Here is a 13,501-nt window from a genome sequence, read left to right on the forward strand (position 1 = left end):
AACCACTACCTGGTCTCTCGGTTCTCGGGTTCTCTCTCACACCATCCACGTTCTGTTTTCAGTGAACAGGGAAAACAAACCCCTCGGTGGCAGCAAAGACTACCCCCAACAGTGTAGCTCTATTGTTAGCTCTTGACAGTATTATTCATTAGGTATTTGTCAAATAAATGACATCTGGAAAATCCCGGCTGTAAGCAAGGTCAATCAGGAAAACAGGATGACTCCTACAGGGCCTCCATTATCTATTTCTTTAGCCCATTTGTCAAAATCCACTAGGTCATTTGTATGCAATCCATGCCCTCTCTCCATCCTAAAACTCCAGAACGTGGTTTCAGTCTGGCTCTCACTAACTTCAAGAGGAATTGGAGAGATCTGTTCCATCCAAAGGCAAAGAGCAGCCACAATTTGCACTGCCTGGTAACTTCCTGGCATTAGTACTATCTCACCAACACAGTTATTCCATATTTCCCTGCCTATGTGCCCAATTATCCTTTATGTCCATTTAAAAAGAAAACATTTGAAACTTACATGTACTGGGGAACACAAGTAATAAGATTTAAAGCAGGTAAATAATATGAGCTACCTAAAATGAAGATGCTAAAAAATTAAGCAAGCATAAAAATCAGTAAAACAAATTCACATAATGCACTAATTTAAAAGTACAAAACCAAACCACAGGCAAGAAGACAATTAACACTGCAAACCTTGATGTGTTCCACCCAATTTCTGAAATTTAATAATCTTAACTACAACATGAAGCTAGATGAAAAATGTATTTGTTTTCTCCTTGACTCAGGGATATAGGTGACAGCATTCCTCTCTACCAGAAAATAATATGCTTCTATCACTGCAAACAACGTATACGCATAAGTATTTTACACAGAAAGCATTCAATAAACACTTCTTGAGTTAATGAACAAATTATCCCTGCTGCTATCTTCTGTGAATGTTAAAAATCCTAGAAAAAAAGGGGAAGAGGCAATGCTGTATCTGATTTCATTTAAAGAGTAACCAATACACTACTATTAACCAGTGCTTTAAAATGACAATCTTGACCTCAAATACCATCCCCAGTAAAGGTATTTATTGCTTTAATAGATACTCTAAATCTCAAAATTCAATCATGACGACATAGTAAACCTTTTAAAAGTATACAAATTAAGGCAAACTATAAAGAATCTTACAGCTGACAGTTATTACTAATTTTCTTTACTAATCATACAAACACACACACACACACACACACACACACACACATATTTTTTTCTCTTAGTGGTCCTGGGCTTAAACTAGGGGCCTGAGTTCCTGAGCCTGTGTTCAAGGCCAGTGCTCTACCACTTTGAACCACAGCCCCACTTCTATCTTTTTCTGAGCAGTTTATTGAAGATAAGTCTCACAGACTTTGCTGCCAGGGCTGGCTTCGAACCACAATCCTAAGACCTCAGCCTCCTTAGTAACTAGGATTATAGACATGAGCCACTGGTGCCTTTTTTTATTTTAAAAAATAAAAATAAATAAGTCAAAGGTCTGCGCCAAGTATTAAATCATACAAATGACCAAGCACAGATATTAGAAAATAGTGTCAGAATGTTTAAAATGCTTTTACTAATAAAGAGGAAAGAAAATGCATTTTCATTTAATGCAGAGCCCTATTTAAGAGATGGGAAAATGGAAGAAAATCAGCCCTCTGGTATGAGGGAATTTCATAGGAAAGTCAAATGCATGCTTGTGTCCTCTTGGTATTTCTATCACCTTGAGAATTAACTAATTTAATTCCAAATCCAACTGAAAACCCTTCTCACTTCCTCTTTTCTCTCAGCTTGCCTGACCAGTAAGTCATTTGGACACCTTTAACTCAGTATCTCTGTAGCACTAAAGTATATATAGTTTACACTGCTTGCAATCTTTCCTTTTCATGGTATACTGAAGACTAAGTGAATGGCCTCAAGAAAGGGAGATGCATGAGGGTGGGAATTAAACCTCTTTCAATCTGTTCATGGTAAGAGACAGACTAAGTAAATGGCCAAGATAGTGGTGTGTCTGGCTAGACCCTAAACAGTAGTGATAGAAGAATGGTAACAGAAAAACAAAGATTAAGCATCCTAAATTAAATGCAAATACATGAAACTTCCTGGCATCCCCAGGAATTCTATTACAAATTGAATATGCTGCAGTTCCTCAAAACCTTGTGACCCAGTAATTCTACTCCTAGGTATGTATCCAAAAGAAGTGAAAACATGCCCATGCAATCATGGACATTCCTGAATATTCAAGCAGCCCTATTATCCATTGATGAATAGAAACATTTATATATATACTTTGGTCTGGCATTTTCACTCCTGGAAATTTACTCCATAAATGCAGTCAACATTAATACAGGTAGACATCTACTGATACCACTGCAGCAATCTGTAATATAGTCTAGCAAATCCCCAAATCTCTACTTATTTATTACCTCTAAATAAATCATGATTTGGTCATGCATATAACAGCACACAGCAGTTAAGAGAACTGTCCTTGCAAATAGGGCACAATTTTTGGAAACCTGAATATACACAAAAAATTGAAGTATGAAAAAAAAACTGACCAGAGAAGACATAGTTTATTTCTTCTTTGGCAAAATTTGACTTTAAAAAACAAAAACCTGTGCTGCTTTTTAAATTAAGAAAAAAAAAAAAAACAGAGCTAGGCGCTGGTGGCTCATGCCTGAAATCCTAGTTCCTCAGGAGGCTGAGATCTGAGGATCACAGTTCAAAGCCAGTCAGGGCAAAAAAGTCCATGAAACTCTTATCCCTAATTAATCACAAGAAAAGCACCAAGTGGCGCTGAGGCTCAGTGTGGTAGAGTGCTAGCCTTCAGCAAAAAGGAGTCCAGGGACAGCGTCCATGCCCAGAATTCAAGCCCCAGGATTGGAAAAAAAAAAAAAAAAGGACGAGAAAAACAACTTGGGAACCAAGAGATCAATTGCATTTGCTAAGCATAGGCCTCAAAAATCTCCCCCCCCCGCCCCCGCCCCCCACACAAACTAATAAATACAAAGCAATCCAAACTCTGCATTCAATGTTACTTTAATGGGTCTTGGATGTCACACTGAAACAGACTATTTCACTGTCATTTTTCCAGGAAGCCACCACTGCTATGACTGGAGAAATCCCAGGGAAACCTGTTCCTTCTCCAGGAGCTAACATCTTACATAAAGACTGGATCTTTGTAAGTGGCTTGTGTTAGGTCCTCTCCCTGAGGGCTCCATGCAGATGCCCCCACCTCATTAAGTCTCCACCCAGTTACCTGGGTAACCAGCAGACTCTCTCTCTCTCTCTCTCTCTCTCTCTCTCTCTCTCTCTCTCTCTCTCTCTCTCTCTTCTCTCTCTCTCTCTCTCTCCTCTCCCACCATGCATCATCTTGGCCACAGGCCAGCAGTTCGGTAATAAGCTTTCTTTCCTGCCTGAATACCGCGTGGTGTTCTCCTTTACCGGCTACCTACTTTAAAAACCTAACAGCTTGGAGTCTAGCAGTATTCTGATTATAATATATTAGCCCAAGAAGTCTTGTCACTTCACATTTATACCCAGGATAGAAGACTTGCTTCACTGCCATCAAAAACCTTTTTGCTACACGTAGCTTAGTGATAACACATGCCTTTCATGGGCAAGGCCCAAAGTTCCATCCTCAACACCATAAAAACAAAAAATCTTTTTGACTGAAAATAACCTAAAATTTCATCAACAGAAACCCAAATATTCTTTGGCTTAAGCAGTAATTAAAAGCAAATGAAGCTGGGTACTGGTGGCTCACACTTGTAATTCTAGCTACTCATAAGGCTGAGATTCAAGGATTGAGGCTTGAAGTCATCCCTAACAGGAAAGTCTGAAATTCTTATCTCCAATTAATGACCAGGAAAATCAAAGTGGAGCTGTGGCTCAAATGAGTGCTAACCTTAAGCACAAAGCTCAGGGACAGCACCTGGGCCCTGAGTTCAAACCCCGGGGTCAAGCACCAAAAAAAAAAAAAAGTAAATGTAGCAAGTCAGAAGGCTGAAATCTGACAATCCGGATTCAGAGCTAGGTGGGCCAGACAAGTGGAGACTCTTAATTCCAAATAACCAGCAAAAGGCTGGGAAAGGAGGTATGTGGCTCAAGTGGTAGAGTGCCAGCCTTGAGCAGAGCCAGAGAGCCCAGTACCAGCTTTAAAAATAAAGCAAATAGGAGGAAGGTTTTGTTTGGAAAATTAGCTAAGAAACACTGCGGAATACAAAGTGCAAAACATTGTATACTATCCTGCAAGGGTGAGGTAGAGAACAGATACATATGTATTGCATGTCCAGTCTGTTTTGGGAAATTCGGGAGAAACCAGCAACATTTGTTGCCTCGAGAAGACAGACACCAGATATCCATGCTACATAAGTGCACAGTTTGTCCTAAAATTATATTCCTTTAAACAAAGATCCTTTTAAGAGGTCACAAATAGCAAAATGCAAGAGTATGCAGACCCTGCCCCCAGCCCTCCTTGGAAGGAATGGGATTCTCCACTTCACCAAACTGGTTTCACCCCCTGTAGCGCGAACCTCTGGAACCCCAGCAGCCAGACCGTGCTTAAGACCACCCCTTTCTTTTTCTTGAATTCCATCAAACATGGAGAAATCTTTCCTCTAATTTCACCTACATTTAAAACGGACTTGAGCATTCAGATTGCCTCTCAACCTAGAATACACTTTCTACTAAATAAATCAAACTCTCTCAGCAAACCTTCCTAAAATTAATGTTCTCACCTCTGCAGCCTACCTCGTTTATCAAAGGCTTTAAGGGCGGGAAACCGTTTCTAAAAACCTGGACGCAGAGGTTGACACAATCGTGCCACAGAAAATGACAAATTGCCTTACGGTGTGGACAGCTAGGCGGTTGACAAAGCGTGTCCACGTACATCCATCCCACGAAATGCCTTCACATTATTTCTGCGTCAATTCTTGCAAAGGAACAGCTGCCAAACTGGATTTAGTCCTCACAAATTGTAGAACCAGCACTATAAAAACCAATACCGAAGAGTGATGCTTTTCTTCCTGCTCTGGCTGGCTGGAATGTCTCAAAAGTGACAACTTTGGGCATCCAGCATGCTGACTGGTTCAAACGCCACCAACACGAACACCTTCCTCCCTGGAGCACTGGAGGGTGGGCAAAGATTCCCCAGGAGGTCTGAGAGCGCGTGGGTGCACGCCGGGGAGGGGAAAGGGCAGCGAGGACAGAACTGGGGGGCCTCCGGCTTCCCGCGCCAGCTGAGGAAAGCGACTCCCGAAACAAATGTGGGAGTGGGGGGTTGCTACACAAGGGCAATTCCGAACCAGCCCAGCTCGGCGCCCTCGGAGAATCCGGGGGCGGGGAGGCTCCGATGCACGTGTGACCTCAGCGAGCTCCATATCCCCCAGATCTGCAATAAGTCAGGAAATGCCTGAGGGCAGAACAGGACCTTCGGAGGGCCAAGCTAAAGCTGGCAATTTCGAAAGGTGACCCCTCGGTCCACCTTGCTGGGGGGAGGAGGATGCAAAGGGGAAAGTTACTGCTCGAAGCCAAGGCGTCTAGGAACTCGAGTGGGGAGGGGGGGGCGCTCCCCGAGAGGGATCGGGGATCCTAAAAGGGGGTGTGGCGGCTGGAGGTTTTCTGCAGGTGGGGGTGGAGGCGTGCCAGTCGTGCCCTGACTGGGCAGACCCGGGTGGGTGAACTGGGTGCCCCGCCACGCGCTCGCTCGCCGGCTCACCGGTGATGTTCAGGTACAGGTTGTCCAGGCAGGATAGTTCCTGCGACGTGGAGCTGCGGCTCTTCTTCACGCCGGGCGAGGTGGACGAGGAGCGCCGCGAGGGGGGCGCGGCGGCCCAGTTCTGCCGCCGCTCGTTCTTCCGCTTCATGGAGGCGGCCGCGGCCCGTCAGGGGGCCACGACCATGGCCCCGCGCACCCCACTAGCCCGTGGAGGCCCCCCCGCCAGCCCCGCGCGTGAGCGCTCGGGGCGGCGGGCACTGAGCAGCAGCGCTGCAGGGACGGCTGAGCCGGAGGGAGGCGGCCGCGCAGGAGCCGGAGGAGGGGCCCGGCCCACGGCGCCCGCCCCGCTCTCTCCCCCGGCGGCCGCTGGACCCGCGCCGCAGCCTTCTCTACAGCGCCTCCTGCCGCCGCGGGCGCCCCCAGCCCGCCCCCAGGTTCCCGCAGCCGGCTCGTAAAGAAGAGGCGACGGGTCTGCGGCCCGCGGCAGGGGCTGCCCGGGGCAAGCGCGCGCGCCCACCGCGGCCGCGCAGGCTGCAGCTGAGGTACCGAAGCACCGCGGGCCGCGACTCCCGGGGACCCCAGGAGGGCTGTTCCGTGGAGCTTCATTCACAAAAAGAAAAAAAAAAAAAAAAAAGGAGGGCCCACAGCCCTTCTCGGGGCTGCAGACCGAAGCCTTTCATTGGTCAGCGACGCGTGACGTCACGGAGACGGAGCTTTTCTACAGGCAGGTATTCGGTGACGCCATAAAGAAAAGTCTGACTGGCTCCACCAATCAGAGATAAGGTGTGCTCGCGACCCTCTCTGCCCGACCCCCGACTTTTGTCTCTTCTGTGCCCTCCGGATGGCAGCACTCCAACTCCCCAATGTTCTTTATTGAGTCACCAAATCCTTACACAACTCTACTGTAGAACTTAACTCCAGGTCTTTGGTATATAAGTATTTCTTGATTTTTCCTTGTAATTCGCGCCGTGAAAGATTTGCCACGGATGCCGGCTGGGACGAGTACCGACTGATTACATTGCCTGAAACTGTAGACTTTAGAGCTGATTTCAGAACTTGAGAACTATTTAACTCCGATGTGCTCCAATTATTGACCTATGTCCAATACTCCAAAAGACCAAACAAGTTGATGAAACCACAGTGTAAATCCGATTTACTGTAACTGTTTTGCACCTCCCTTTGAGACCCAGCACTCAAATATATGCTGTTGCTGTGTTCCCTTGAGGTCTCCACACGTCCGATTATATTATGAAGCACTGAAGTAAATGGTAGAACTTGAATTTTTTTTTAATCTTTCAAATTGTTGGATTACACACTCCTTTTTCTACTGGGTTTAAATATGTCTGATCTTTCTGGAACTTAACCACAATTGTCTTTTTGGAGAATCTTGAAACAAATTTCCACATAGCATCTAAATGAGTGAGAAGACTGAAAGCATTCTTTTGTTGATTTTGTAGCCTTGAATTTTACATATGAAAAAAACTTTTTTTCACCAATATTTAAATGTCTTACCCAGCAGTTGTGCACTTACAACAAGCTGAGGGAGAAGAATTTGAGTTCCCCTACCTCTCAGAAATGCTAATTTTCAAGATGTTCCTCTGGAGAGGCTATTTGGCTTCTATTGTGAGCTTTTCCCTTAAGCTTCAAAATAAGGAAGGAGGTGGTTGGGAAGTGGTCTCCCCTAGCCTAGAACTGGAGACCTAGACTTTATAAGAGTTTTCTCTTAATCTTAAGATCCATATTCATTCTTCCCTATTTTTTCTACACATAGGCTGGGATTCTAGGTTCCTGGCCCAAACTCCTGGGTTTAATAGATTGGTTGGAGCCACTTGTCCCAATATGCTAAATAAAAAGAACAATTAGCTTTTAGATAGGAGAAAAGAGGTTTACTAGGCTGGGGCACCTGTGGGAAGTATTTCAATCTATATCCCCTTCTCCTCCAAGATACTTACTATATTGGGAGCAGGGGAAGAAGTACTCCTGTTAAAGTACAGTCTCAGTCATAGGTGTCCTGGGTGGACTTGGCAGCTCTTTGTCTCAGGATTGGTCAGGTGGGGCCTTATAATATATCATTGATGGCCATCGTTGGTCCTTCCAGGCTTCCAAAATGGGTGCAAGTTGACCAAGTACAGGAGAGAATGGCTCAGGGCAAAGGCTGTATATACAAAGTGGAGGCTGGGATGACTCGCTTTTGTCCTGCTTTTAGCTGGTTTATGTATTTCTCAGCAAAGGCTAAGACCCTGTTGCAGTAGCCAAAACAGAGGAATATTTGGGAGCCAATGAAGTGCTGTACAAATGAGTCTCAGTGATTGGGAACTTAGAGGATACAGTTCCCACTTTGACCTGGAGGAGAAGGCTTTTCACACTGTTTTAAGGTTCTGGGGCAGAATGACCACCAAGTATCCCTGATTACCAGGAAGATTAAAATAGGTCTTGACATTTTGGACAGTTATTCCATTGGGATTGTCCTAAGGGCTCCTTAAAATTACAGAAATAGCCAGATCCCTGACACAGTTGGCCAATTACAGGGTCTGGCTATATAATATAGCCCAAGGAGACCTGCAACTCCCTAGGTCCCAGGCTGGCCCTGGACTCACCATCTTTCTGCCTCTCTCTCCTAAATACTGAGATTACAGACCTGTACTTTATTTTTTCTTAAATTGACTTGCCTAAATGTCAAACTAAGACCACAAATAGTTCATTTGCAGCAGTTCTGTTACATGGGAATTCTATCATGAGATACAGAGATACAGAGAGGTGTAATCCAGAGTCTATTAGAAAGCTGGCTACTATGAGTGGACACATGTCTCCAAAAAGCATGCAGCTTCAAATGCACTTAATACTGTTAGGAAACTGAGCCACAAGAGTAGTAGAGAAAGAGCAGAAAAACAATCTGAACAAACCAGGTCAATTCTAATGGAGACCTAAAGAGAGTCAGGAGACACAAGGCACAGTGCAATGGCAGTAGGGGCAGTGGGGCCTCAATAGGGTCATGGTCAATGTTAGGTCTGCCTGAGAAAAATAGCCCCTTTCCTTTGTTCTCCCGCCAGGCAAGACTACACATGGCCCTCCCTAGAAGTCCCCACCCAGCTCTTGCAACACAGGTAACTGGAAGGGGTACAGTGGGTGGTTCCCCCAGGCTCCGAGGTCACTTCCTCATCCTCTGAAGTCAGTTCCTCATCCACTCCAGTCACATCTCCTTCAAACAGCGATAGGTCCCTCAGGCTCTGAGGTCACTTTCCTCATAAACTGGGGTCACACCTCCTTCTTGCCTTCCCCTATATAATCTCTTTCTGCCATTAGTTCCTGCTCTACACACTTACTTCTGGTACAGGCCAGCAGTTTGGTTCTCCTAACAAACTCTCTACCTGAACCACTGAAGTAGGGAGGCTGAGTCTAAGTGACTTCTTATAGCCATCCTGGTAAATCTTGCTGGGTGGAGGGAATTCTCCATGCAGTGCTAAAAAGCCTAATGGTGAAGGATGCCATTCAGTGAATGCAGATGCCCAGCTCAAGGTGAGCTAGGAGGGCTCTGCTTCAGAGAAGTGCATATGCCATAGCCTCAGGAAAGCTTTGCATAGAGAATGCTCTGATTCTGCCTTGATTACCTCCCTAAATGGCTTAAATCACCACCTCTGTGTAGCCTCTAAGATTTCTCCTATATGGAAGGTTGAAGTGTATCTTCCCTAGATGGAAAAGTTCTGCTGGTACCAGACCTTATACCTGAGTATGTCCAAATAAGGTCTGCTTTTGTTAAGGCTTGGTCTCCACCCCCAAGCATGTGGTTGTCATCTATAAAAGTTGGTGCACGCTCAGTTTGGGGCTGCTGATCTTTGAGACAGGAGTGCAACACCATGCAGTTGCCCACCTTCTAATAAAGACTTCTGATTTGATCTTTCAAAATGTGGCTTCTATGTTTTCTCTCCACACAAAATCATGTGGAGGTCTCCTTTGCCAACCCTTACAGTCAAGGAGCAGGGTCACAGGGAGCTTGATAGTTCAAAGATTCTTGTGAGTTCATTGGTATAGGACAATAGGAATCTATTGTTCAAGTCCCTACTGCTTGTAAGTGGGATTCAGGCACACCTATTACCTAGGGATAGGGGTGGGATTTCACCTCTAAGAGTTTTCAGAAAGTCCCTCCAGAAAGTGCCTATCATCCACCAAGATACCAAGATGCCAAGCTGGTGACAGTTAAACCTAGTATCCATGCTGGGGATATGGCCTAGTGGCAACAGTGCTTGCCTCGTATACATGAGGCCCTGGGTTCGATTCCCCAGCACCACATATACAGAAAATGGCCAGAAGTGGAGCTGTGGCTCCAGTGGCAGAGTGCTAGCCTTGAGCAAGAAGAAGCCAGGGACAGTGCTCAGGCCCTGAGTCCAAGCCCCAGGACTGGCCAAAAAAACAAAAACAAAAAAACAACCAAGTATCCGTATTTCACTTCTTTTCACATCTTCAAATAGAATAGCCTAGCAATTCAAGCAATCATTTTTTTAAAAATCATAAACAGACCATTTTACTATTAAAGCACTTTCATGTTTTAGAAATATATATATAATTTTATGATTTTGCTGGTGTAATATCATTAAGAAACAAAACATATGACTTTGTAATTATGTAGACATATATTTAATTCTGGGACTAGGAAGTCTGTGTGCCAAGTATAAATATTAAAGAGACTCCTTTCTTTGATGGAGGAACTGGCTTATTCCACTTGAGCCATATCCCTAGCCCTTAAGCCCTCTTTATATTTTCTTTTATGTCATGTTCAGATACTAGCAGAAAAAAGCTGGTATTTGTTTTGTGTGTGAGTGTGAGGCTTCTTTTGAATAAGTTGATTCTTCACCTGTTTAATGGTTTTACCTCTAGGCTCTGAAAATGTGTCCGCAGGAAATATACTTGTTTGCTTGCTTGGGGAGCTGATTGTTCATTGTTCAATCATTGGTCACAGAAACTTAGGGCTTGGAAGCTACTGAGGGTGCTTGTTTAAGCTTGTCATTTCATAGTGAGAACACAGGGCATTAATAAATGGCAGTTGCTGAGAACCTAAAAATGTTTTTCAAGATTGTGGTCTACCCCTGAGCTGTTTGAGCTTAGATAGTTTTGTCTGTGATTCTTACCATTATGGGTAGTACTATAAAAACAACAAAAATAGGGGTTTTCCAAAACATTTTTACAGCTGCACTTAAAAAAAATTTTATGGCTGGGGATATGGCCTAGTGGCAAGAGTGCCTGCCTCGGATACACGAGGCCCTAGGTTCGATTCCCCAGCACCACATATACAGAAAACGGCCAGAAGCGGCGCTGTGGCTCAAGTGGCAGAGTGCTAGCCTTGAGCGGGAAGAAGCCAGGGACGGTGCTCAGGCCCTGAGTCCAAGGCCCAAGTAAAAATTCATTCTGAAAGACAAATAACTAATGGAACATTTTTCTGTGTGTATATTTCACAGAAGCCATCTTCTAAAAATTTGATACTGTACATTAGAATTAGTGAAAACTAGTTGAAAGATATGAATGTCCAATAATGACTCAGTTTCAGTATCAGAGAATTGCAATGTTAACTACATGAAGATAAATCATCTGCATAAAATCAATTTCTATAGAAAATGAGATAGTTCAGGTGGCAGTCAAGTAGGGAAAGGAACACAGCAAAATTTTTTTTATTGGGTATTGTGGTCATCCCAGCATTAATCTGAGGCCCCCACATTCCAATCCCTGAGACTGAAAGTCTATCGGGAGTATAGAATGGGAAGGACTACATATGTGTCAAGCTATCACCAGAGTGGGCACTGTGGCATCCTACAAATGCCCTGTTAGGTGGCATTCTCATTATGTGGCTAATGATCCCTCATTTCAGAGGTCAAATCAGCTATCCCAGGTCATCTAACTTGTTTAATTGGAAACCAGAACACAGGAACCCCTGTGGTTCCCAAGTGTGGAGGGGCTGGCACCCTTCTTCATAGGTGAGTGTAGAATGGTAGGCTTGTAGATGTTTTTGTTTGGGTGTTTTTGTTTTTGTTTTTGCCAGCCTTGGGACTTGAGCTCAGGGCCTGGACACTGTCCCTGAGCTTCTTTTGCTCAAGACTAGCTCTCTGCCACTTGAGCCACGGTACCACTTCCATCTTTTTCTGTTTATGTGGTACTAAGGAATTGAACCCAGAGCTTCATGCATGCTAGGCAAGCACTCTACCTTCCCAGCCTGTAGATGAGATTTTGAAACTGAATAACCTCTACAGTTGTATAAATATCAGAAAGTTGTTTTCACTTCTTTTGAGAGTCACACCAAATCCTAATGCAGGTTTGAAGGGTTTTGTTGTGTTTTTCTTTTCAAATATTTAATGATGAAAATATAGACATATAAAACGTAACAAAACTGTGTAGTAAAAGAGGCATAGATGTGTCACTACATTCTGCACCATTTGCACTAATTTTTATTGATTAGGTTTTGCTTTGTTTGTACTCCTAGAAAGGAACTCAGATCCTCAGGCTTAGTAAGCACTCTCTACCACTGACTTCATAAACATCTACCTTGTAATGTTGTAGATTTTGAAACAGTATTCCTGCTGTTAATTTGTTTACCTGGTTATGAATGTCATTCTGCTAAAGAGAAAATAATTTTAAAAATAGGAATGGGGGCAGAGATAGGTGAGAATATGGACTATTTTAAGTCTTATGATCAGAGTATGACTGATGATGCCTTCACCCATTTCTATCAGAAACTATGTCCACAGAGATATAATCATATGATTAAATCCTAAAATGATTCATGAATGTCCACAAATTCATGTCCTTCACTAAAGGAAGTCCACTAACACCATCCATGCTCATCATCCTCACTATTAGCTTCCTAAATCCATGGCTTTTCATATCTTAGCAACTTTTCACTTTAAAGATTGGGGGGGGGGGGGGGCGGCGCTTGAACTCAGGGACTGGGGACTATCCCTAAACTGCTTTCACTGAAAAAGCTGGCACTCTACCACTTGACCCACAATTCTGCTTTTGGATTTTTGGTGGTCTATTGAAAATAAAAGTCTCACAGACTTTTCTGCCTAGGCCAGCTTTGAACTTCCTAAACTGCTAGGATTACAAGTGTGACCCACCAGGACCTGGCTCCAGTGAGCTTTTTATAAAATTGAAATATAATTAACATATGATAAAAGCAAAGATTGTCGGTGCTGTACTTTGGATCTGGAGTGTCTCCAAAAGGCCTATGTGCTCAGGTTTGCTCTCCGGCTTGGCACTATTAGGAGGTGGTAGAAACTTTAAAGAGGTGGAGCCTTGGGGAGGTTTGAAATAGAGGCATGCCTCAAAAGGAACTAGAACACCAGACTCTTTTCTCTCATACCCTGACCATCAGGTAAGCAGCGCTGCTCTTCACATGCTCTCTGCCATGATGTGTTGCCTTGCCACTGGCCCAAAAGCAATGAAACAACTTGGGCCAAACTCTTGAAACAAACAACTAAACAAAAATCTTTCCTCTTTTTAATTTAATAACATTAGATATTCTGTTACAGTGATAGAAGGCAAGCACAGTTTATTCAATGAGTTTTAAAGTAATAAATACCTATGTAAATACTGTCCAGAAGGTTATATAATCAATAAACCCATAAACATACCAGCTTCTATGGTTTGAATGTGTCCCCCAAAGGTTTATGTGTTGGAGGCTTCATGTCCAGGGATGAGGTGAGGTAGTGGTGGAACCTTTAAGAGATATGGCTTAGGGCAAGGTCATTGAATCATGAGCCTACCACCC

At 44.0% G+C, this 13,501-nt stretch overlaps 2 protein-coding genes across 9 annotated transcripts in view; both read right to left on the reverse strand.

Moving 5' to 3' along the window:
* Positions 1–6,115, reverse strand: part of Cdc14b (cell division cycle 14B) — a 149,797-nt gene extending 143,682 nt beyond the window's left edge. For 2 of the 8 annotated variants that reach the window (XM_048331657.1, XM_048331650.1), the window contains exon 1: positions 5,749–6,105. In XM_048331657.1, coding sequence (XP_048187614.1) covers positions 5,749–5,896 — 148 coding nt within the window. In that variant the 5' untranslated portion in view covers positions 5,897–6,105. Of the gene's footprint in view, positions 1–5,748 lie in introns of all 8 variants that reach the window. The other 6 variants (XM_048331644.1, XM_048331666.1, XM_048331668.1 and 3 more) reach the window with 4 other exon arrangements.
* Prxl2c (peroxiredoxin like 2C) overlaps positions 1–13,501 on the reverse strand; it is a 96,808-nt gene that overhangs the window by 43,969 nt on the left and 39,338 nt on the right. The gene's annotated exons all lie outside the window — the stretch shown is intronic.

Source organism: Perognathus longimembris, chromosome 1, assembly GCF_023159225.1.
Source record: "Perognathus longimembris pacificus isolate PPM17 chromosome 1, ASM2315922v1, whole genome shotgun sequence".
NCBI lineage: Eukaryota > Metazoa > Chordata > Mammalia > Rodentia > Heteromyidae > Perognathus > Perognathus longimembris.